Source organism: Dermacentor silvarum, chromosome 1, assembly GCF_013339745.2.
Source record: "Dermacentor silvarum isolate Dsil-2018 chromosome 1, BIME_Dsil_1.4, whole genome shotgun sequence".
Classification (NCBI taxonomy): domain Eukaryota; kingdom Metazoa; phylum Arthropoda; class Arachnida; order Ixodida; family Ixodidae; genus Dermacentor; species Dermacentor silvarum.
This window is the reverse complement of record NC_051154.1, coordinates 17,536,724-17,561,039: the sequence shown is the minus strand read 5'-3', so window position 1 is coordinate 17,561,039 and position 24,316 is coordinate 17,536,724. Positions and strand designations below refer to the sequence as shown.

Sequence of the window (24,316 nt, the reverse complement as noted above, 5' to 3'; positions counted from 1 at the left end):
CAGTGCCTTGCTACTTGAGGCTCGAGCTGGTTGCCTAACATACCGGAGCAAATATTCGAAACTAGATGAGACATTTGTATGCTGCAGCAAAGATCGGGAGACCACTCCGACACATTCTAATGGAATGTGAAGGGATTCACCCGGTGATAACATTAGGCAACGTACACCTTCCAGAAGCGCTTGGGTTTAAAGTGGACGGAAGCACCAACCAGTCGGCAGTCGAGATAAGCAAGAGACGTTTAGAGTATTGGTGGGGAAAAAAAGCAGGGAAAAGTTTGATACGACCTGATTTGATCTCTTAGTCATAGGTAAAATGTACAAGGGAGATATTGAGGGAAAAAAGAAAGAGTAATGAAATGTATACAAAAATGCTAGATAAAAAATTGGAGGACGCTTTAGCTTCGCCTTTAAGAGTGGAACGCGATAGCGTAATTCGGGATCCGTTCGTATCACATTTTTCTTTATGAGTAGGCTTCACTTCAACACATAACGTGGGAAAGCCAGCTTACAAAGACCAAGCTTACACTGATCCCCTTAAAGTCGGCTTCACTTTTAAACACAAATGCATCGCTGGGAAGACATTTTTACAGGATCAAAATGTGAAGGCCCTAGGACCTTTTTTTTTATTATGTTATTGTTTGCTGTTGCCCCGAGGCGCGCGCGTGTCCAAAATTTAGAAAGGCTCGGTTTTCAACATTCCCCTTAGTGTTGCCTCGAACCAAAGTACAGCGAAACACCATCAGAATTGGAGGGCGCTTAAGCTTCGCCTTTAAGAGTGGAACGCGGTAGCATTCAAGGATCCCTGGCTGCTTATCAGGCTTTTTTCTCGTATATTCAAATTACAATCCGATGCTATCACGCCTGTAGGTTGTGGTTAAGTCGTACTTTACGATTTTTCTGACGGATTTTACTTTGAAAAATTCAATTTTTGTTCACTAACGCCTTGCGCCACGCGGAGGGCCTGTGTGGTCGGGGTGGTTCGGGATGATGTGGTTCGGCATGATTATTTCCGCCAGACGCCGATGCTTAACGCCGATGCTTAACGCCGATGCTTAACGCCGATGCTTAACGCCGATGCTTAACGCCGATGCTTAACGCCGATGCTTAACGCCGATGCTTAACGCCGACGCCGGTTTTTCTGCAACACGGTGCCCTTAACATACCAGGGAGATATTGGAGACATGGGTGGTGTTAACGCGAGGGCCCTATACATGGTGTTAACGCTCTCGCGTTAACACCATGTATAGCATGCCTGATTAAATCATGCAGGCTACACATAGGTGACTATTTGTCACCGCCCTGTTTCCAAAAGGATGCCATTAAATCATCATTATCATCATCTCTTAAAATAACATAGCAGAGAAATATATTTACTTCAGCTATTTACTATTAAATTAGTAAATAGGTATTAAATATTTACTTCAGCGGTATTGGTAAATTTTGCGTTTGCAATAATAACACGACCACTCCTACCATCAGAAATGGCGTAGTCAGTGAGAAAAAGAAGCAAAAACGAAAGATAGGTGGCGACCCCACACGGTAGTTCCCGCACCAACTCGACACGACGTCGTGGATTTTGACAGCGCTTGCTCGATCGTAGTTAATTGTTTATCGAAAAACAAAATAAGTACATTTCATTCTAAATGAACGAAATACACAATATGAAGTTTCCAGGACATCTGCTGCGCAAAAACGACCAAATACGAGAAAAGTGATATTAAAATATGTGACGTCGCACTGATGCGCTGGCGCTTAGGTTTGGCGAAGTTCAGGAAAGGGCCCTGATCAACCTTTTTTTTATCATTTGGCCGAATCAGTGAAAACAGAGGCAATATATTACCAGTCTAAACTTGCCGTTCAGTGGCCCTTGAAGCGATCATCCAATGCTTTGCCTCCTACGTCTGTCGGGACTTGATTCATGTTCAGGGGCGACATTTAAACGAATCCTCACGTGGAGTAGTTGTCAACCCAGTGCAGTTAGTTCCTTACAGCTTGTCTGGAAACTTTTTCAAGCGAATTACTAATTAGCAAACCTTCAATGAACCTCAGTAGAGCTGGCGCACGCCATGGCAGGAGCGGACGATGTTTTGCATAGGTCTGCTCAAGCACGTACAGCGTCGTTTGATGCGACATCGATGCAGCAACACCGGCCTTTGTCTGTTTCATTCATTCATTCATTCATTCATTCATTCATTCATTCATTCATTCAGTCACGCTTATAAACGGACTGAATTCTCCAAGAAAATTAATCAGTGGCTGCTTTCAGCGTCAGTGTCTAAACAACAATCGTACTTGCGCTGCAGAAAATTACGCAATAAAACGTCCTGTACAGGTAGTGCTTCTGGCACCCGTTAGAAATGCATGTAGGATGTGATAAAATACAAAATTACGGCCAATCGGATGCTACGCTTGGCGCGTCCGCTTTGGTGCGTGTGCGAACCGCTGCAGGTGTCTTTCACTATTGACTGTGGTTAAATTACCTACCTTGCGTTCTAGCATATGTCCTGCCTTCGGGTGAAGCCAGTCGTCTGGTTGGCCTCCTTTGCTCTCCCTCACTTTGGGTGGATAGCGTGAAATCGGCTCGCTTACCGTGCGCGCGTACGCTGCGTAGCGTGGCAGGGATGTATTTTTCGCCAAGTCTGTCATGCGCCAACGCTAATTGCGAAGCGGCGTGGTTGAACAGCGCATGTGGTCGAGTTCCATGTACCAGAAGCAGAACACGACGAGTAGTCGTAGCGGTGATGAATGAAAGATGTCGGAGCAAGCTGAGAACCGCTGATGGTGTTGGAAATCGTGCTCGCGCAGCGCATCGAAGAGGGAGAGGGGCTCGCGACCGGCAGAATGCGGACGCTATAGACTTAATATGTTGAGTTCGCCATGCTTGGACGGCTTTAGCGCTCTGCGCCAATAAACCCGGCAGAAGTGTCTTTTCCCTCAGATGTCGTCCCAGGCGCAGTTCTTTCTGCCGCGGAAAGCATCCCGCTCCTACACGGATGCTTCCACCGTTGCGTAATATGCAGTAATGAAATATTAAAGCTGCTGCCACGAAGACAGCCACTAGAAAGCCAGCTTTCCCAGAGTCATTTAACTCTCTCAATGAATACCTTTGAGCTTCTCAGAACCGTTGACGAGCGGCGCAGGCATTTGGAAAAAATTTTTTCGCTGCTCTTTCTTGCCCGGTTAAACCAGCAAATTCCTGCCAATGTCGGTAACAAAACTTACGTCACCGCTGGCGCACACCTTGGTTGTTGGGTTCCTTTAGAATGGCTTGTATAAATGTAGACTGGACATCAGGTGTCAGAGACTGTCTTGTTTTTCTCTCTAAAAGTGAGCTGGAGTAACATCGAACCTCTTCATTTCGAGCATTAATTTCGATGGAATCTGATAATGCTGATCAGGCGCTTGACTCCTGCATTTGCATACTTCGATCTTGAAATTAAACGAAATTTCTTTCTTATAAATCCATCGCTTTCTTCGGCATGTGGTCGTTATCTTTATATTGGCGATTTTTCCCATTTAATGTGACGGTGCAGCAGTTTTTTGAACACGGTAAGAAAACGTTTCCGTTCCGCAGACGAGGCTGTCGTGAACACGCAGGCCAAATGTTATTCCACTCCATGCGGAATAGAACCTACGGTTTCTCATATAAGAGAACACATGCTAGTCATGCAGTGGGAGCTTCGCACCTGTGTCAAGTAAGGGAAGCTGTCGACATGGAAAACATTCGCGCTGAACAACCGCTTCAACCCCCCCGTGCCGACAGCAGCGCTGCCTGGTGAAAGAAGGAAGCATGCTGTTTCACGACATCACATTTTATTGTTGGTGGGAAGGCGGAGTGGTAAGCTTCTGTTGAAACCGCTGCCAAGGACGCTCTCTACTTGATTGGTCGGCGTCTCAATCGAACACGGGTGCTCTGTCGTGGACTAACATATATTCATATACTACCGCCTGGTCCGCGGTGCTTCGATTCCTCCAATCCGGGGTTTTCATGCTCGGAAGCGGAACGACTTAGGCGCTCACTGTACCACTGAGAAGAAATGACGCATTCGTACATGGCACGCAAGCACACAACATACACAATCAAACGCAGTAACAAGTAAATAAAGTGTCTGGTCGAGGTGGCCAATGTCTCTGAGGAAGGAGTGCGCCTTCTATGCGCGCAGGGCACAACCTGCGCTGCTCCAAGGCTCAAGAAGCGCTGAGTACTACAATGTGTGCGATGACTTAATCTTTTATACGTATGGCAACGTGCTATGTGGTCCCAAGGGCTACTCTAAGATCTGCTTTATATTTACGTGCAGCTCCTTTGAGTTGCATCACTGTACCACTGAGGCTGCTGCTTAACGCGTTTTGAGCGCCAGCAACGAGCAGCGACGTCGTGAGGCGTGCGCATCTTATTCAGTCGGATAAGCGGCTTCCGCGGTGCACGCAAGTAAGTGCACTTCACAACCGTGCGTGGCAGCCGCCGGCTGCGCTTCGTCGGCGCGTTGAAACCCGGCGAAGTGTGGCGCAAAAAGTCGATACAGCGCGCGGGCTACCGTCGCTATTCCCGGATGCGGGTAACGTTCGCCGCGGAACAGGCTGTGCACGATTGCGTACACTCCTTGATTGCGCTTCCCACGAGGCGGCTAGCCGATGTGGCCAAACTAACAGTGTGACAAGTTCTGTTAAGGGGCTATTCGTTGTACAGGAAAAACTGTTGTCTCACCGGTCAACTATTATTGGAAAGATACTTGCACCTATCTCACGCCAGTGAAAGAGCGTCATATGTCTTGTTCTTCACCCTCATGGCAACGTCAACAATATGTCCAGATTACTTAGTAAGGTCCTAGTTGGCACATCTCACGTACGTTGGATGAAAAGTTTGGGGCCCATAGGAGGTAGGGTTTGCCAAGACTGATGGATACTCCACGTCCTTTAGGTCTCCCTGCACTTCCGTGCACATTTTCCGCTCGTGCTCCATTTTATCGTGCTCCTAAAGGAAGTGATTCTTGCTGCGGGTTGGGCAGTCAACGTCTTTCTTCACTGTTCTTGTCTGCAGGTTTAAGTTCATCGCTAGGGGTGTCGTACAATTTCATTTTCTACAAGAAGTCATTTCAAGTTCCCCGGATAGAGAGGCTCGAATGGTAGGAAGGTGGAGAGATCGAAGGGACGCACTTTTTACTCGCTGCGGCACATTGGCAAAGGAGGAACCGTATGTACTACAGGGGTGGTAGATGATCAGATTTCGCAGTGAGGGCTGCGTCCCGGTGCACAGCTTTGGCTCAAGCGCGTGTTTCCAAGAGTGAGGGGCAAGAAACGAAAGGCAGGATTTTAACCAGACGCACGGTTATCCGGTTTGTTGCGAAGCGCTATAGGGGAAACGGGATAAAGGAGAGAAGAGAGGGAGTTCTAGTTGGTGGCAGTGACCTGTCGGCTTGAGGTACTGTAATAACGCTTTCGTTGCTTTTCTGTGGCGTCGACGGGACGGCCATGGTCCAATGATCTTCATTTCAGATATTGGTTTAAACAGTATTAAATGACAGCATTAAACCAGACAGTTTAATGCTGTCCGGAGAAGCTCACGCTCGACGTCGTACAGGGGACACACAAAATGTATTCAATAGTTTATTTTGTTCCACAAGAGACACGCATAGGCATTCCGATGCGGAACGAGTAGACCTTTGTAAACGCCACCCGAAGCCAGTGACAGCGCAACAATGTCGCCTCATAGCGGGAAAGTTTTGTTTGTACTTGTAGCTTTAGCGATGGGTCAAGTGTATGCACATGACATTTGTGAAGGTTAGGAGAAGACCAATATTTGTGTCAGAATTTTAGCCGCGAAATAAAGTTTTCTTGCAGCGTCGGTTCTGGGTAGGGGGATCGGAACTATTGGGCTTGCCCGTGGGCGGACCGGGTGGCCTCGTCGGCGAGGTCATTACCAGCAGTGCTGCTATATCCAGGCAGCCACGGAAATATAATTTCGTGCCCTTTATGGAGAGCTTCATGATGGTCCTCTCTTAGCTCATATACCAGCTGCTCATGAGTGTTGTGATCATTACCAGCCTATATTTATGTTCACTGCAGGACGATGGGCTCTCCCAGTGATCTCCATTTACCCCTGTCTTGCTTTAGCTGATTCCAAGTTGTGCCTGCAAATTCCTAATTTCATCCCCTCACCTAAATTTCTGCCGTCCTCGAGTGCGCTTCCCTTCCCTTAGAACTCATTCTGTAACTCAAACATACCGCCGGATACTTGCCTTACCCATTACTTGGCCTGTCCAGGTTCATTTTTTCCTCTGTCACCTAGAGTATTGGCTATACTTCGCTTTCTCATCCACTTCTCTCTCCTAATAGTTTTAGTTTCACGTACGCAGAAGCTTGCGCACGCAAACGCGCGAGTTCTAGGTGCACTACACGCCGCATCCGTGGGACGCTTGTATATAGTTTCGCGTACGCAACAGTGTGTGGGTGGAGGCCTTGCAAACGTACAGGTCGTCGCTTCCGCATGTCTACTGGCGCCCTGTGCCGGCAGACATGAACGCCACTAGAGCCAAGTTCGTTCGAGACGAGCCGGAATCGGAGCCAACGCGTGATTCTGGCACCTCGCGAGCTGCGCGTCCGTGCAACCAGGTGAAGCATGAGTGGGCACTGACGCCCCGTAGGTGATCTCTGTATCTGTAGGTGCGTCGAGCGTACGCGAATCCCAGAAGGCAAAGGTACGTCGGACAGAATCGCATCGTTATTAAAATCGTTGAGAGCATTTTGAGGCATGTGTGTCATTTGGTGAACTTTGTTCCAATCCGCGGATTCTAGTTTCGATCAAGGGGTCTGTATGAGGAAATCATGTGTTCTGATGTTTTTAGACAGATGGGAAAATGATCACTACAGGGGTGGGACGCTTATGCCAATTTCGCCATTTTGATACAAACGCAAATTCCTGCGCCAAACTGCGGCAAACAAAGAAAATTGACCGACAATACGCCACGCTGCGCCAGAACGGCTTCGGAATGTGCGATGCGAACAGCGAGCCGATTCGTTCTCCGAAAAGGAGTGAAGCAGTTCACATTCTGCACACCTCGTGACGGCGCCGCCCACAGTTTCTTGTGTAATTTTCGCGCTTATAACACTCGACATTTCGGCGCTTCCGGCAAGTGGCCGGCGCTTGCGCGGCCACTCCCGGCTCTTGTCGCTGCTGTCGGAATGGTCAGGATGGCTGTATTTAGAGTGAACTAAAATACGGTTGAGTAGGCCGAGCGGCGCGGTGCTCCTTAGATAAGGCGCAAAACACCGAAAAGTAGGCTGAGGGCGCTGCGAACGAACTAGATATTAGGGAGGCGCGCGCTGCAGCGTGTTCAGCTGGTGGGCATTTCTGTCCCCAGGGCCGGTTTAACGTAAAACTATTCCAATCTGTTTTTATGCCCATGTGGGCGAGGCCTGAGCCATTTTGACCTATCACGAAGGGCTAATGGCAGATTTAGAATGAAAAATCGCAGTTTCGCCCGAAATGCGAAGCATCGATTGCGATAGCACATTAGTAGACAGCTATACGAAGTAAGGATAGCAGTTTTATTGGCAGTATAAACTAGTAAACATTCGCTTACTAACTAAACAAACATGGTGTCACGCGCGCCCAAGAAAACATGAACACTTCTCACTCGATGACCGCGGTAACTCGCTGTCAAAACACTGGAGTGAAGAAGTGCGCCAGCAGCAGCGAGCAAATTGACCTTCGTGTTGCCTCGCGCTTAAACGCGAACTAAGCGGCGAAAACACAACGCACACGAAGCTATCAGCACTCGCACTCTGTCCCCATATCGCAGATGGATTTTAAGATACGGCTCGCGCGGCCGTGCCATATGCAGCAGCCGCAGGAGTAGAACCCCCACCCCCCTGGTGCCTTGCGCGCGCGACGGAGAACGGTGCGCATCCTCCCCGCTTTCCTCCCTTGCGTGCGCGAGATTGAGGCGCCCTCGTCGGCTCACCCTTGCACGCTTTCACTCGCACATGCAGCATACGACGCGCGGCGACGATGTTATCGCCCCTGAACTTTTATACGGAACATCACGGCGACACAGACGGCAATGACGACGGCAGAAATGCGCCTGGAGTGTCCATATAATTGCTGTCGCAATAAAGACAGATTGGAATAGTTTTACGCTATACCAGTCCAAGGTTGATTGCAGCTCTCTGGGTCTGTGGTGACATATGTTACCGCGTCGATTAGACTCCATAATTTCAGAACATTTTCCGCTATCATCATGAGCGTCGACGCGGGAATATATAGTTCGATCGTAGTGCTCGCGATGTTTTCGGCTTTACAGGAAAGCATGCGCCATGCCAGCGCTCGACGCACTCTTCTATATTATAGTACGCTGTAGCTACAAACGCGCTACTGCTACGCGCTTCGTGTTGGTTTATTTTGTGTTTCGTCGTGGTTTCGAAGTGCGCTGCTCTATTCCATTATGCCACCAAAATTCAGATTGGCCTGCTTCAAACTGCTTCAAAAGGAAATTTTATCTGCTCCAAAATGAAATTTAGTCTTCTCCAAGCTGCTCCAAAATGCAATTTTGTCTGCTCAAAATTGCTCCAAAATGCCTTTGGGCACTCCCACCCCTGTCACTACCATCCAAGTGGATCCGCCCTGTGAACTCCCCGAGTACAATTAGTAAATTGCAATATGTGCCGTAAGGTAATTAGTTAAACACAATTAGTGCATTTTGTTAATTAGTCGATTATGCATTTCGAATTTTCCGGAAAAAATGTCCGCCTGTTTCAGCAGTCCGGCTTAAGGATTAGAATTGGGCTTTCGGCCACAGGTAATTTTTGAAAATGGGTAATGTCTTCGTAGAAGCACCCGGTATACTGCTGACGTGGATAACGGTGATGATGGCGACACGAATTATCGTCGACATGTTTTGGTTGGTGGCAGCGTGACAACGACGCGAGGAGATGATGACGGCGCGCAACGACGATGATGAAGGCATTGTGACGACTCCGGAATGTCGACTGCATGCTGTGTACCTGCGCGACCTTCTCAGCTCGTTTACTACGCGGAGGGGTCATTCCACGCCAAATGAACCAGCGTTTTTTTCGAACATTTAAGATATCATCATCATCATCATCATCATCATCATCAGCCTATATTTTATGTCCACTGCAGGACGAAGGCCTCTCCCTGCGATCTCCAATTACCCCCGTCTTGCGCTAGCGTATTCCAACTTGCGCCTGCGAATTTCCTAACTTCATCGTCCCATCTGGTTTTCTGCCGTCCTCGACTGCGCTTCCCTTCTCTTGGTATCCATTCTGTAACCCTAATGGTCCACCGGTTATCCATCCTACGCATTCCATGGCCTGCCCAGCTCCATTTCTTCCGCTTAATGTCAACTAGAATATCGTCTATCCCCGTTCGTTCTCTGATCCACACCGCTCTCTGATATAGCTGAAAAAAAAAAAAAAAAAGACGCATGTTGGTTGGAGTTCAAAACTCACTCTGCACGTTTATTTCTTTTGCCAAAAAATTTGGAGCATTTTGGCGGCAATTTTTCCTGCCCAGCTGAGCCAGAAGGCATCAATCAACATCTTTTTTTTTTTTTTTCAAAGTCACGTTGTATGATTGACTAGTTCATATGGTGTGTATGGCAAGACAATGAAGTGATGTCTGCCAAAATGACCAATATTTCAGATATTTGAACACTTCGAGTTCTTTTGGGACCGAAAAAAGCCGGTAAAATTGCAAAGTCTGAATTTATTTCTCGGAAGACAGGAATACCCAGAAAGCGCACAATAAATATAGAATGGTAGCCCGGTTGTCACAGTATATAACCGAAAAATATTTGAAGCTTGAAGGTTCAGCCTGTCGCCTGAAAAATCAGTGACGTTCTAATTTTTCGCAAGAAGCTTCGTGTTCAAGGTGAGAAAAGTAGCTTTGATGGTCGGCTTAAAAATATATGTGATATATAATTGGGTACCTCTACGTGTCTGCTATTCATGTGAGAAGTTACAAAAAGGTATTTTTCGAAGGCGAAAAATTATTTTTTGAACTTTTGTGCGAGCACCGGCTTTTTTCTGATGGGCGCCCGAGCTTGCCGGCCTGGGATGCAGACGACAAAGCTGGCTTAGTCTCCAACGCAGATGACAGAGAAAAACTGTGTCATGGTCTGCGTTTTATTTACAGGAGACACGCGTTCCAGCGCGGCTTGTGCTGGAACGGTGGAGCAATGGCTGTATACAGTGAGCCGTATACAGCCATTGCGCATCGAGTATCACGATGTGCTAAATTTGTCAGGGAGTCTTGCAGAGGTAAAATGTGCGTTTCATGCAGTTTATAAAAAGAAATATTTGCACTTAATTAAGTAGCCAGTAAATCCAAAAAGAGCGCTGATATCATTCCCGCAAATCAATTGAAAAGACATGTCGCACTGTATTGCAGTGCGACATGCAATGCGACGTTGCAATAAGACGATGCAAGTAGAAAACGCCTTCATAATTAACACTACGAGCTTGAACAAAATCTTCTGGTGTGGCGTGTTACCATTGTTCGACAGCCTGCACATGCTTGGCTATAAAAATTCAGATGTGCCCTGTTCAGGCTGGTGTGCTCAGCCGAGGTTGACGTCCACTTTTCACATAGATAGGAAAAAAAAGAAAGAAAAAAATGGGAGTCGAGTCGGTGTCGCTTGATGTCGCTTGTCTTTGTATCGATGAAAAAAAAAAGCGGGAGACAATTTCTTGAATAGTTTCTCGGGCCCACTTTATTAACAATCTTTCCTTGCTAGACGGCGAGAATTCATATAACTTTGTAACAAATCGATAAAATAAATATATATAGTTGTGCTGTTTGTGCGATTCACGTACGAACATTTAAAAGTAAAATATTTTTTTTTGCGTTTAAAGTATACCTTTTTGTAACTTCTCACATGCATATCACACATGTAGCGCAAGCTAAGGATGTATCACAAATATTTTTGGCCGACCACCGAAGCACCATGTTGGTCCTTGAACACGAAGCTTTTTGCATAGAGTTGGAACATTACAGTTTTTTTTAGGCGATCTGCTGAAATTTCAATGCTTAAAATATTTTTTGGCTATGCTATGTTAACCGGGCGATCATTCTAAATGTATTGTGTGCCTTCTGGAGTTTCCTGTCTTCTGAGAAAAAAAAATCAAACTTTGTAATTTTAGCGGCTTTTGCCGGTGAAAAAAGAACTCGAAGTGTTCAAATATCTGAAATATTGATTATTTTGGCAGTCACATCACTTCATTGTCTTTTCATAAACACAACTTGAACAACTGGATTATACATTGTGCCTATGAAAAAAAAAATCTGGTTGATGCTTTCTGGCTCAGCTGGGCAAGAACAATAAGTTTTCGCCAAAATGCTAGACAATTTTTGGGAAGAAACATAAACGAGGAGAATGAGCTTTGAACTTACATGTGGACATTCCTTCAACTATATCTGTGACGCTGGAAAAAACGCTGGTTGATTTCGCATGGAATGAGGCCGGATACACCTGCGATCATTCGCTTTAGGATCAATGCATGCATACATACCCCACGCACTGTGGGAACCGGTCTCTGTGGTGAGCAGGCGACGCGGCACATCTCGATAAGAGACGCAGCGCCACCACCGCATCAGACGCCGGAAAGGTTTCGTGCGGCACCGCGCGTGCGCGTCTCAAGGGGCTAGCTGGAGTTCCGCGACGGGGCACGCGCTTTCGGCGGAACGGCGCAGGGCGAAAATGGGCGAAAGAGGCGCTTTGAAACTGGTAGATGGCCGCAGGATGGTGTAATAATGCGCTCATCATTGAATTCTGTGGGTTTTACGTGCCAAAACCACAATTTCATTACGAACGACGCCTTATTGGGGGACTCCTGATTAATTTTGACCACCTGGGCATCTTTAGCCTGCCCCCATTGCATGCACGGGACACGGGCGTTCTTGCATTTTCGCCCCTATCGAATGCGGCCGCCGCGGCCGGGACTGGATCCCGCGACCTCGCGCTTACCAGCGCAAGACCATATAAAGCCGCTAAGCCACCGCGGCGGGCATAGACTGGACTGCGCTGGACTGCGCTAGAATGGCTGGACTGCGCTGGAGAATTCAACTTTCCCGGAGGAAGCGCTTTTGGTGCCGCATTACCAAATCTACATGTGTGACTCCCTATATCCACGCGACAACTTTCATGCTTTTTTTTTTTTTAGAGAGAGAGAGAGAGAGAGAGAGAGAGAGTTATTCTGAGGAACCGCAGTTCGCGCCCTAGGTTGGCGGCCTCGTTATTCCACGTAGCCGCGGGCCACGGCGATCTCCCGTGCCCTTTCGATGAGGCTGCGCTGTTTCTTCGGGTCTGTTAGCTTGGCCTCCACTGCTCCTCGGTTAGTCTTTGGGTGTCTGCGGTGTCCTGTTTTCGTACACATCCCCATACCATATGGCATAGGGTGTCTGGGACTTCACAGTACTTGCAGATGTGTGTGTGCTCAGTAGGTGAGATTCGGTGCAATAGGATACCGTGGACGTGGATCATCATCAGCCTATATTTGTGTCCACTGCAGGACGAAGGCCTCCCCCTGAGATCTCCAATTAGCCCTGTCTTGCGCTAGCTGATTCCAACTTGCGCCTGCAAATTTCCGAACTTCATCACTCCACCTAGTTCCCTAGTCAGGCTGGGGTGAGGTGGCGGGTAAGTTCTGCTTAGCCTGCAGTATTGCAGAATACCGGTGCGCCTTTTGGGGACTTCATCCGTCTTCCTTGGCGCGTCCTGTGAGAAAGCCCGGTCAACGTGAATTCGGGCAGAGCCGTCGGCTGCCTCATTCCCCAGCAGGGAATCGTGGCCCGGAGACTTGGAGCATAACTATAAAACAGCGCCAGGGACGCGCACAGAGAAAATGTAAATATTCCGCGCTTCTTGGATAAACTGCAGTGTAGAGCCAGCGCGCCGTCCTGTTGTTTCTTCTGTCTGCGCCCCTCTGTTTCATAATTGTGTTACCACACCAACTCGCCCAGCTGTCGCTACTTTTCTTGGAGCACGTCAACGAAGTGTTCGCTTGAAAATCCTCGTCGCGCAGACGTTTCTGCATACGGTCGACTCCCGTTAAATCAACAATGACAGGGCCAACGGAAATGATGGCATTATCCGGCGAGTCGAGTTGGAAAAGGAGGCAGAAAAAATGCCCACTCAGATCGCTGCTTCCTTGGGGAGCATTTACCCGATTCTGGCGCGCAGTCAGATCTGATATGAAGAGACAATAGGCTGTGCCTCCGAACGCCTGCTGCTCTTCCTCCCCATTCTTCCTTTGTTCTTCACCGCGCTGTTCTTAAACGCTCGGCCACGACCCGTGCGGCTTACTTTGGTATCAGTCTGTAGAGAAGCTAGACGCTATTACTCGATCGTGCATGTATCGCTCCACGCACGCATGACGCGATCGGGACTAAATCGGAGCTACCGAAGCATTTCGCGTACAACAGATTTCGGTGCACGCTAAGTAACTCCATATACTGCCAAAATTCAACCGAGTATCTGCACTCTATACAGTGCCTCTGTGTACGCGTACATGTTGTGTTACTTTTAAGTACCATCAGTATTATTTATCGCCCTCTCGATCTACTATGCCTCATTGCTGCTTTACATTTACGTGGCCTATACAAATATATTTTTAAGGGAAATCTTCGATGTCTATATCCACCGTTAACAATTCAGTAAGGAACGTACAACTACCGCATAGATTATGAAACGTGCGGGTGAAAATCGCAAAAACAAATGTCTAACATTAAATACACACACAAAAAAAACGAGCACTTTCATATTGACGCTCTACCTATGTCTACAAACTATTCTGTACTATGGGTTAAAATCATCGAACTGTACAGCGTGCCCGCGGTGTTCTAAAATGTGCATAACAACGAGCTGTCGCGTCACGGCTTCGCGTTACTGGCGAAACAGTAATTTCTTGTTTCTAGCTCATTGATTCGTAGAACTGCGGTAAGTTAATCAATAAAGGCAATTCTGCTACTGCGGTGTTGATGTACGCAGGCCATCTACATTGCCGACAAAGCTGTTTCTCGCTGTCCATTGCTTTCTTGCAGCTTGCTCAGGCAGCGCGACAAAGCCGTACACGTGAGCACTGTAGCAGACGCCCAGAAGGCGCGAAGCTATAACGAAAGGTGATTCGCTGCATCGCGTGTATTCCAGACATCTGGCATCGCTAGCTCAATTCTTTCTTCCCTTATCGTTCGTTCAAAAGTGGCTTCGCCCTCGTTCTCTAACGCCGATGGTAAGTGATTTGCGCACCGTTGCTATATCGGTGAACTCGTACCTACGAACAGATTACGAAAGAGGAATGTCAATACGGGTCCCAAGTTACTAGCGGTGCAAATGACGGGCAAATATTCATTTTTGCGAATTTGGCGCCTATTAACGGCAGCACTGCTACGTCAGTGCGACGTCATGGATCAATTATTTTATTGGCAGTTGGACCGTTTAGTCTCAGCAAGAATTCTTTTTTCGCTAGGCTGAGTCCTTGATGGTTGGAATACAAAGAAATGAACGCATTGCAACAAAAAACAAGGGCCCGTACACTCGCAGAAACTGGGCATCAGCGAAGGCGCGGCCGCCAATGGGAGAGGACGAACGGGACGCTTTGTAAATGCGGGCCAGGCTACGCTGCCGTTCTCCAGTCGCCCTTTTTGGCGACATTTATCCTGGCGCCATGGAGTTCCGTACCTTTGTTTTTGGAAATAAAGGAAAACAAAGGAAAAAAAAGAAACATTTTACTAGACACAGGCAAGCGGTTGCCAAAATCGATGACGTCATGGGTACCTGGTGCTTAAAATACAATGCAAGCCGCGCACCAGTGACATCAAATTATGTCAGAAAATAGCGGAGATTTAGTGCATGTAAGCACCGTCGCGTCACTCTGAGTCGCGCTGGTATGAGCGACCGGACAGCTTCGAAAACAACGAGCCGTATATATAGCACGCGTTGTTATTCTGACTACTTATCATTCTTTGTACTCTTTTCATGCACGCAATTGATGTGTTCGATAAAGTAGACATAGATTAAGATAACATTTTTAGTGCTAACGGACGAGGACAGTAGGGAGGTGTTGAAGGAGCGCATTGTGTTGTCTCGCTTCTGACCTCGTCCGCTGGCGCTAAAAATGCTATCCAAGTTAGGGTATACCAACATGCCCAACATACAGCAGTACTATAGATTAAGACTACGCGTACGATCGCTCATTTAGAGAGTGCGCCGTTTTCTCGTGATGCTAGTATATATATACCGACACCGTTGGCAGCTGAACTAGGCGGCTATATACGCTGCATGCTTTATCGTAGGGTCCTCCGCTTGTTGCTGGTTCGGGATAAGAGCAAACAGTGCATCTCTAAAATTAATTAATGAGCCAGCATAACAATGCGTCCAACTGGCAACCTTTGGGAATGGCAACCGTATACCGATGCTGATAGTGCGTCGTGTCGTCGCATCTCGCTTTTTGAGTGTGCACTGTGCGAAATGAAGAATGGTTGATTTCAAATCCGTATGGCAAAAACTGAACCGCAAAAACATTTTTCTTCATCGTAATATCCTAATAGCATCAGGTCAGTCGCTCAGGTCCGCCAGGGCAGTATGGACGCACGAAGTCGGCGACTGTGACATAGGCTTCACCTCGGCTGAATGCGATCGATATCGGCTCAAACGTTGGGCTGAAGTTCGTGCAGCCATACAACGCAGCCTAACCTTCACTTGCCCGTCCACACAAAACGTAACTTCTCGCGCCAAACACTTAACTCACGATCGTCGACCCCTCGACGCTGTCGTCTGCAATTCTTTCCCAGCATGCTCCGCGTATACCGCCATTTACGTCATAATGCTGTGGCCAGTAAGTGAGGACGAGACAGGGCATATAGTTCGAGGTAAATAATAAAATAAAATTAAAAAAAAAAAACTGCGCATCTCTCAAGCCGGCTGTTTTGAAGAAATGACGGAAGTGTGCAGAGGACGAACCCAGCAAATTTCATTGACATCCGCTGACCTCGAAAAAATTGCCGGATGTGCCCTTCAACGATACACCTATCCTTCTCCATTCCATTGGTCGTTGCACGATCTTAAGATTCTTCTTAAGTTTCATTGTCATGCACCAAGTTTCCACTTATGGGTTAGCATTCGTTGAACCCACTGATTGCGCCCTTTTCTGCAGGATGTTGGTGTGTGCTTTGTGCTCCAGTGGGTGGTGTGTGTAAAGGCTTCGATGCGCGCATCCAATGCCAAAGTGATGTGCGCCCATCGCGTTGTGCACCGGGCACAATTCAAAAACATTTTCTTTCTCGGACAAACAAAACTAAAAGCTCTTACGTTATAATTGTTCGTAAGAGAAAATAGCATCCAGTCTTGGTGCTGAACATTCTATTAGCGATAGCGGCCAGACACTGGCAAAGAGCACTTACGCGCAAAAAACCTTTGTGAATTCGGCCCCTGATATGTTTGGTAATAATGGGCGCACTATGTGCTTATTTTTACTTGGACCAATGCACCTCACTGTGAAAATTACGCGTGAATATACACCAATATGCGCTTCAGCACATGCACCATTCACTGTAACGAGTAATGACTTCCTTTAGTCTGGAGTACATATATATGCCATTACTTTCTTGGCGCGCTTTATCGATTTCCATGCACGCATAAGAAACAAGTCCACGCGTAAGCCCTTTATTGACACTATCGTATACTAAAGAGGGTTTCCGATGCTACGCCTTGATCAAGATTTCTGTTGGCACAAGCAACAACTTGCCGAGAAGGAATTTTGTGCTGGCGGTCCTCTCTTTTGGAAATCCAAAAGTACGGAAGGCGCCGACGAAAAGCTTTTGTGCGCTCTCGCAAAGAAGATCGAAGAATGCGCCGAACAAGTTACAAAGCTGTCAAGACGAACTTCGGGACGGCTGGGGGCATTCCGCGCGGACGGGTTCTGGAGTACTCAGCCCTACGCCGCCGTTTCAAAGGCGAGAGAAAAAAAATGCTGTTTTTGGTCCACATATGGCGTGAGAGTGGATTGCGTTTGCCGGCATGGCGGCCGCGCAGATGATGTCACTCATGTGCAGTGGAAGAAAATGCTTTTGAAAAAGGCGTAAAGAAGAGGTGCGCTTCTTAGGATGAGCGCAGGGCAGGCCACAACGTGCGACTCAACGGCGAATGGAAGCGGGCGCGCCTCTTTATTATGTGCCGCCGGCCCAGCCTCACGTGGTCGCCTTATTGCCGGCCTTTTTTTGACAGTTCCTCGACCGCTTATCACTAGCCAATCAGGAATGTAGTTGCGGTTCGTCGAGTGCTTTTTTTCTTTTGTTGTTCGGTGTGCAGCAGAAGTCTATGGCCGTGAATTATATCGGATTATCGACCGCGAGGACGACAGCCTTCTGGATCGTGCCGCGATTTGCACGCGATAAATAGAGCCAACCGTGCCCGGCTGCACCATTCTGCATCGTCGCGCTTCGCTTTATTGATTTTTTTTTGTGGGCGCATTTAATTTCTTCCACTTTGTCGTGCTTGCACGGTAAAGGAATATATATATATATATATATATATATATATATATATATATATATATATAATGTGTGTTTTGTGTGTGTGGCAGTCTCTTTGGAAGTTCTCTCGTGCAATTTGACTGGGTGCTATGTTTGCTGCGGTGATTGATTGCGCGTTCAGGATCAACCGGACCGTGAACGCTCTACGGTGTGTAGTCATTCATAGGATGTCGGGGCTATTTCTTGCTTTAAATGCACTTTTTAAAAATATAACGTAGCTGAAGTAGTGTACCATATTAACTGTGTCTAATGTTTACCTATGCAAAAGAAAAGTGAAAAATCCTATTGGAAACAAGTTGAAAGAAGATCGCGGTGGAGGAGGGGGGGGGGTGGGAAATCACAGCGCTTTTCGTTCGGAAGTGCCCTCTGCAATTGGCCGGCCGCTTTCGCTAATAGTGTGTCTGAGATCATGATTGGCTGCTATATACTCTTACAAAGAGCTTTAGCGTAAGAGCTTTTTTTTTAGTGTGTGTGTGTGTGTGTGTGTGTGTGTGTGTGTGTGTGTGTGTGTGTGTGTGTGTGTGTGTGTGTGTGTGTGTGTGTGTGTGTGTGTGTGTGTGTGTGTGTGTGTGTGTGTGTGTACAAGGCCGGGATTAACAAACTTTCGGAAGATCGCAACATTGCAGGCACCCGGAATATAAAGAGCCAGGTTTCGGCTGCCTCATCTTTAGGCCTTAATTGGCGAATATCACGACCAGCGCCGCTAAGCAGTAAGACCCGAGTTTGTCGAAACTCGGGATCTGGCCGAGCTCAGACGCCCTCAGACGAATGGACTAATGGGTATCAAGACACAAAATTCAACCTCCGGCACACCTCCACTTCCATTGGCTTATATATATAGATTCACCCTGGGATAATCATTACTTGGACGTTACTTCATGGGCGGTCGACGTGGTCAAACCGTTGGTCATGGTCTTTCATTTCTTTATCGCTCCACCGAGTGTATAACCCGCCCAAGTAGGTTATAAAGAAATGTGCTCTGGGGCATTTTCGTTACGCACATGTATGGTAATTTATAAGCAAAGTGTGCCAGATATGCGCTGAATGTGCTTTAGAGTAAAATTTATTGTAATTTATTGCATTTTGCGTTGCACCGCGAGGGATCGCTACCGTCGCGTCATCAGTGACGGCGGCCATAGGAAGGCCGCGCCCGGCGGCCTTCCTATGGCCGCCGGGTGCGGCCGGGAAGAGTCGACGCGCGCGCTTGTTGTTTCGGCTGTTTGAAGAGTTATTGTGGAATTATGTTCTCGCGACTATAGCCAAAGTGCTCTGAAAATGGGCATCAAGGAATGCCGCGTGCTCTTTCTGGTTGCTCCAGGAACGGGAACAAGAAGATATTTAACAGTATTCTGACAGCTAAACAGCGTTTATTCAGTCCTCGTGAATAGCGCTGGTTGACGCGGTGTATAGTAAGTTGTTCAGTTATATTCTGCAGCTTGCTTGCACCCGCGGTCACTACCTCAAATAATGATTAGTAATCATTACTCTTCCTTGTACGCCCTAATTATGATCATTTGTTCATGTTTGCGCGTGCACGTGACACCATAGTTGTTAATTAGTACGTGAATGTTTACTGCAATTTATACTGCCTATATACCTAGAATCCCACTTCGTGCAGTTGTCCAATACTTTGCTATGGCTATCATTGCTCCCCCTTTCGAACGAAACTGTGACCTTTTGTTATCTTCCCTAATTGTTCAGTAGTGCATGTCGTTTGTATGGCAAATCAGAGGGCGAAATCGTGATTTATCGCTGCTGTATGTCGCTGTGTGTGCTATGAAAATTACGACACCTTGTTGCAGGTTTGTCGTTAGGAATGTATATAGGTATAACCGGCCTTGAGGACCAAGCGCTAACAGACGAGGCTCTTTTGTAGTATACATATCCTTCCGAACGCGCAGTTGCGTTATCATTGCTTAGCTCTTATTTCTTTTTCCACTCTTGTTACGATTCTGAGCGGAAATATATCGTGCGCACGTTTCCGTAACAGGCTGGGACAGGTCGGGGTGTATTCAGTCTTGCAGCGTTTGCCAGAAATGTGGCCCGCGTCTCGCAAACATGTATAGTGTGCTTTGTTGCCACCGAACAGCATGCTTTGGATGGGCAATGTTTACGCGCCTTGCTGTGCATGAGTGGGGTTTCTTTGTTCTCATTTCGGCTGATGGGGCTGTCTGCACGCAGGCATCTGATGGAGAACGAGATACACACGGTGCATCGGGGCGCCTTCGCGGACCTCACCTCCATGGAGAGGCTGTGAGTATATCGATCCTTTGCGAGCCTTTAGTAGCGTCTCCGCAGTCACCTCTCACGGGACAGCGTCATTGAATCAGTTGGACGAGGTAATGCCTCTCGGCGCCGCAGCATCGCACGGCGCACCCGAAACAGGACCGATCCTTTGTGGCTTGCGTCAAAGAGCCGGCACAATCTACGCGGCAGGTCGTGGGATAAAGCGCAACTGTTTGTCGTAAGAAATTACATTATTGAACTGCACGCGCGTATTTCTTGCCGCTACTGCCGTAATAAACTCTGGTAGCAGGAGCAATGGTAGACAAAACAAGGCAGAACAAAAAAGTTTTAACATTAAACAGCGTAAAACCGTTTGGTTGCCGAAGTGTTAACTTACTTAGCAGCATCAGTCAATAACTATCATAATCTCGTTAGGCATCTGCAACTATACATACACATACACGACGAATCGACAAGGGTCCTGGTTGGAATTCAGTAGTCACCATAATAGGAAGTACACCGCAACGAGGTTCTACATTGTTATGGTACTAATGACTGCTAAGCGTTTCTGATGAGACTTCTGTCCGTTTTCAATCCTGGTTGGCTTTTACAAACAGGTTCCTATATCATGCGCTCGAGAAAGTAGTCTTATTGGAAGAAATGGTGTGACATTGTACGGGAATAAATATGCCGCGTAGCCCACTCGAAGTTAGGGTGCGTTTGCCCATTTACCTTAGGATAAATGTACAACCGTCTAAATTGAAGGAACACCGTCGGGCATAATTGCACCATATTGTGGCCGCGCAAGCCCACGCTACAGCTGCGCACATGGCGAAGTCAAAGATGTCTACTGGGATATACAAACTGTTTTCCTGACGCATTTGTGTAGCCAGACTGCTCGTCCGCTAATTGGATAGCAGACGATAAAATTGTAGCACTACCTCGACCAGGTGGTGTCCCAAGTTCACGCCTCATAGGGTGACGGCCTCTGGATTTAAAGTGCAGGTCTTAATTAGGCTATGCTTTTGCTGTTTGAAGACGCCGACGCGATTTTAGGAGCCGGCCGGAAACTACGTCATAGACGTCGGGTTTCGGACACCACCTATTACTTCGCAGGCCCTGTAAACGAGTGTGTATATTAGGGTAATATATGACTCAATTACAAGGTGTACAAAAAGTTTCAAGAGACTTACTGCAAATGTACCAAGAAAGGTTGCGCTAGCGTATATCTGGGGAGAGGTTTGGTAGCTGGAGTGTTCGTGTCGCTGTCGTCTCTTATAGTTCACTTTGGCCATCACTGTATAAAAGTATGTACGCTGTCGTTTTTTTTTTTCTTTATTACTAATATTTTGAACATTTACTAACCGGTGACTACCGCTTGCATACTCGATCGATATCAGCTGCATTGAGTATCCGTGTTGCGATATAATGCAGCCAGCATTTCTGCTGCGGCATCTTGACTAGTAGTCACTTAAGGCTGATTCACACTAGGCCGACACGACGGCGATTTTGGTCTGCCGACCGTTGGCGATAGCATTTTCCTTCCTTTAAGCCGTTGGCCAAGGCATTTTCCCTTCTGTAAACTGCTGTCGCCAACTGTCGGCAGACCAAAATCGGTGTCGGGATCGGCCTAGTGTGACCGGGCCTTAAAGGCTGATTCACACTAGGCCGACACGACACCGATATTGTTCTGCCGACCTTCCGCGACAGTTGTCTCGGTAGTGTCGGCGCCAGCGACACACTGTAACATGCTTCCGAAGTTGAAATGCACGATCATCAGCCATTGCGCGTCGTTGGTGTCCAGTTATTGAGCCGGTTTAGATTTTGTTCAGCGGCGGGCCTACCTGCAGAAGACGAGTTCGTGCACCCACTACTGGTGGGCCTATAAGCCCAGTTAATCTTAGCCGACAAGATGCTGTCTCCTGAGTTCAGTGTATAGTCCAGTTCTGACCATAGCGTTATGAAATGAGCCACTTTTCACTTCGTACAGTACAAAAACCCGCTATACCAAACTCGGCAGTGAGAGTCGTTTGCAAAACTCGACTGCTCGTATCAGCTCGTCTCGGTGGGATGCGACGCTTGCTCATATGCGCGCTAATACGTATGTGTTGCAGCATTTCGCCGTTATTTCCTGTCAGCGCTGCACGGTTACCGCTGTATTTGAAGCGAATACCTGCAAAAACAAACAAATGCGCCGCTCTGGTAAATTCACACGACGCGGAAAGTTGTGGCACCATCTGTCGCACAACCAGACATTCATACAGACCTTTGCGATCTGCATGACAGCGCATGTGGCTTGCTGCTGGCGCCGTAAAATCTCAGGTCATGTCCAGCCAATACAGCCGCTCTTGATAGGACTAACTGGCCAATTAAGAAACCCATAACGGATCTCGGAAACATTTCCAAGTTGTCACTAATACTTTCCAATCGAAGCATTATGACTGAACTCTAAAGCAAATTCAAGTATATTTTGGGAACGATTGGACGAAACAGTGCAAAAAGATCCGAAGCGGGTGGCTGTCACCTCGAAGTTGCCGCCATGTTTCGCACGCTAAACCGTCGCGTGTATATATGGTCGAGCCGTTGCATTGTGACAAAAACATCATCCGACTGTCTGCCGAAGAGTCTTGTTCTCGCCGACGTGCCTCCGGCCATCTGCAGACTGTCGGCGCAATGTGACCACGCCGACAATACCGACACAGCTGTCGTGGGAACTATCAGCAGACCAAAATCGGTGTGTCGGCCTAGTGTGACCGACTCAATGACTCGACGCCGATGATTGATAATGGCTAACGATCGTGCATTTCAACTTCGGAAGCATGTGTGTACATTAATTTTGAGAGCGTTTAAGTATAGGTGTATCTGTGAAGAATTAGTAAATTGCAATATGTGCCGTATAAGGTACTTAGTAGAAAACTTAATTACTGAATGTTTGATAATTAGTCGATTATGCAATTCGATTTCTCGTGCGAATAATGTCCGCCGGCCTGTTTGAGCAATCCAGCTCAAGGATTAGAATTGTGCTATGTCTGCCACAGGCGAATAATAATAAAAAAAAGTCTTCTCAGAAACACCCGGTGTACAAACGCTGCTGCTGCGACGTCGGCGCGATATGTTTTCGCTCTTCGACTAATCTCGCGAAGACTTGCCAAATGGCGGTTGGCAGGCCAGTTTTGACAGAATGCCTCTCGGCGACACAGTCGGCCGACTAGTCGGCCGGTCATCGGCGCCTTGTCGTCCAGCCGGCACAGGCTAGACGGCGTCCTATAGTGTGACCGGGCCTTTACTGAATCCACGTTTCGAGTTTCAACTACGTAAAAAGTTTAAGTTGTGGCGCCATTTATAAAAAATACAAAGTAATAGCAAACATTCGTAATCTAGCCTCCAAGATCTAGCAGCGCCCATGGCTTTCCGCGCGCGCCCGCCGCTCGCAGGCAATGTTCAGCCTCTTTCGTTAGGCGCTGAGAGATTGATAAGGGATTGCGGAAACAACGCAGAATGCCCGTGATTACTTTGCTGATGAAGCGTTGTGACACAAATTTAAAGCAAATACCAGCATCAGTTGGAAACTAATGGTCCGAACCGTGCGCGACGGCACCGAAGTTGCGTTTTATAGCGCGCAGCCCCGAACTGCATGCTGAGGCACCACGCGGCCCGCGCCGTCGTATACGGTTCGCTTCCTGTTCGTCCTTCAGGCTGTTGACGCGCTTATTTTCATTATTGACACACCGTGTAAAGATGACGGAGAGATCCGGCAGCCGAAGCGCTGTCGATCGCCCGTGGTGCTTGTTCGGGGCGAGGCGTGCGTGGGCCGTGCGTTTGAGAAGCGTGGCTCTTGTGTTCGTGACGATGCCTTGTACGGGATGCGCAGCGCCCACCCCCAGCGACCAATAGCAGTGGTTGCCACCAGGTCTCTGCCGTCCACCAAAGCAGAAATGATCAAGATAGATGTTATCTCACTCGCTCATTTTTTTTTTATTAGCACATATGTAGCGCACAGGCAAACGAATGCTTCCGCCGCTGTGGCTTACTTAGCAGCGTTCTGTGCTGCTCAGCACAAGGTCGCAGGTTCGATTTGCGGCCGCCGCTTTCCGGTATGCAGAGATTGCATCAATGCTTCGATAAACGTGTTCATCGCAGGAACCCGAGTGGTCAGTACGAATCTGGGGCAGAATGCACAAAGCTTTTCGTTCGCCAGTGTCCTCTGCCATTGGCCGGCTGTCTTCGCTAATCGTCACTTCACTTGACTTCACTTGACCCAACACCATTCAACACAACCCATTGACTTCTCGAGTTCAAATATTCGCCCACCCATTTAATGACATCTTTGTTTATATTATACCATCTTAGTTTCTCAAGTAGTATTGAGTGAGGGACATCAACAGCTTATTTTTTTTTGAAATTTAATAAACACTCGGTTGAATAACCTTTATCAAGGGCAGGTGTGGAATCATGCACGAACTCTGCCAGTGATGGGGGGAGGGCGTGTTTTGTAAGAGTCCGCCTATAGTGGTCTGTTCATTTTGGCCGCCGCTGATT

General features: G+C 47.6%; 1 protein-coding gene across 1 annotated transcript in view; it reads left to right on the top strand.

Moving 5' to 3' along the window:
• LOC119457450 (protein slit) overlaps positions 1 to 24,316 on the top strand; it is a 287,783-nt gene that overhangs the window by 62,489 nt on the left and 200,978 nt on the right. The window contains exon 3 of the mRNA XM_037719017.2: positions 19,733 to 19,804. Coding sequence (XP_037574945.1) covers positions 19,733 to 19,804 — 72 coding nt within the window. The remainder of the gene's footprint in view (positions 1 to 19,732; positions 19,805 to 24,316) is intronic.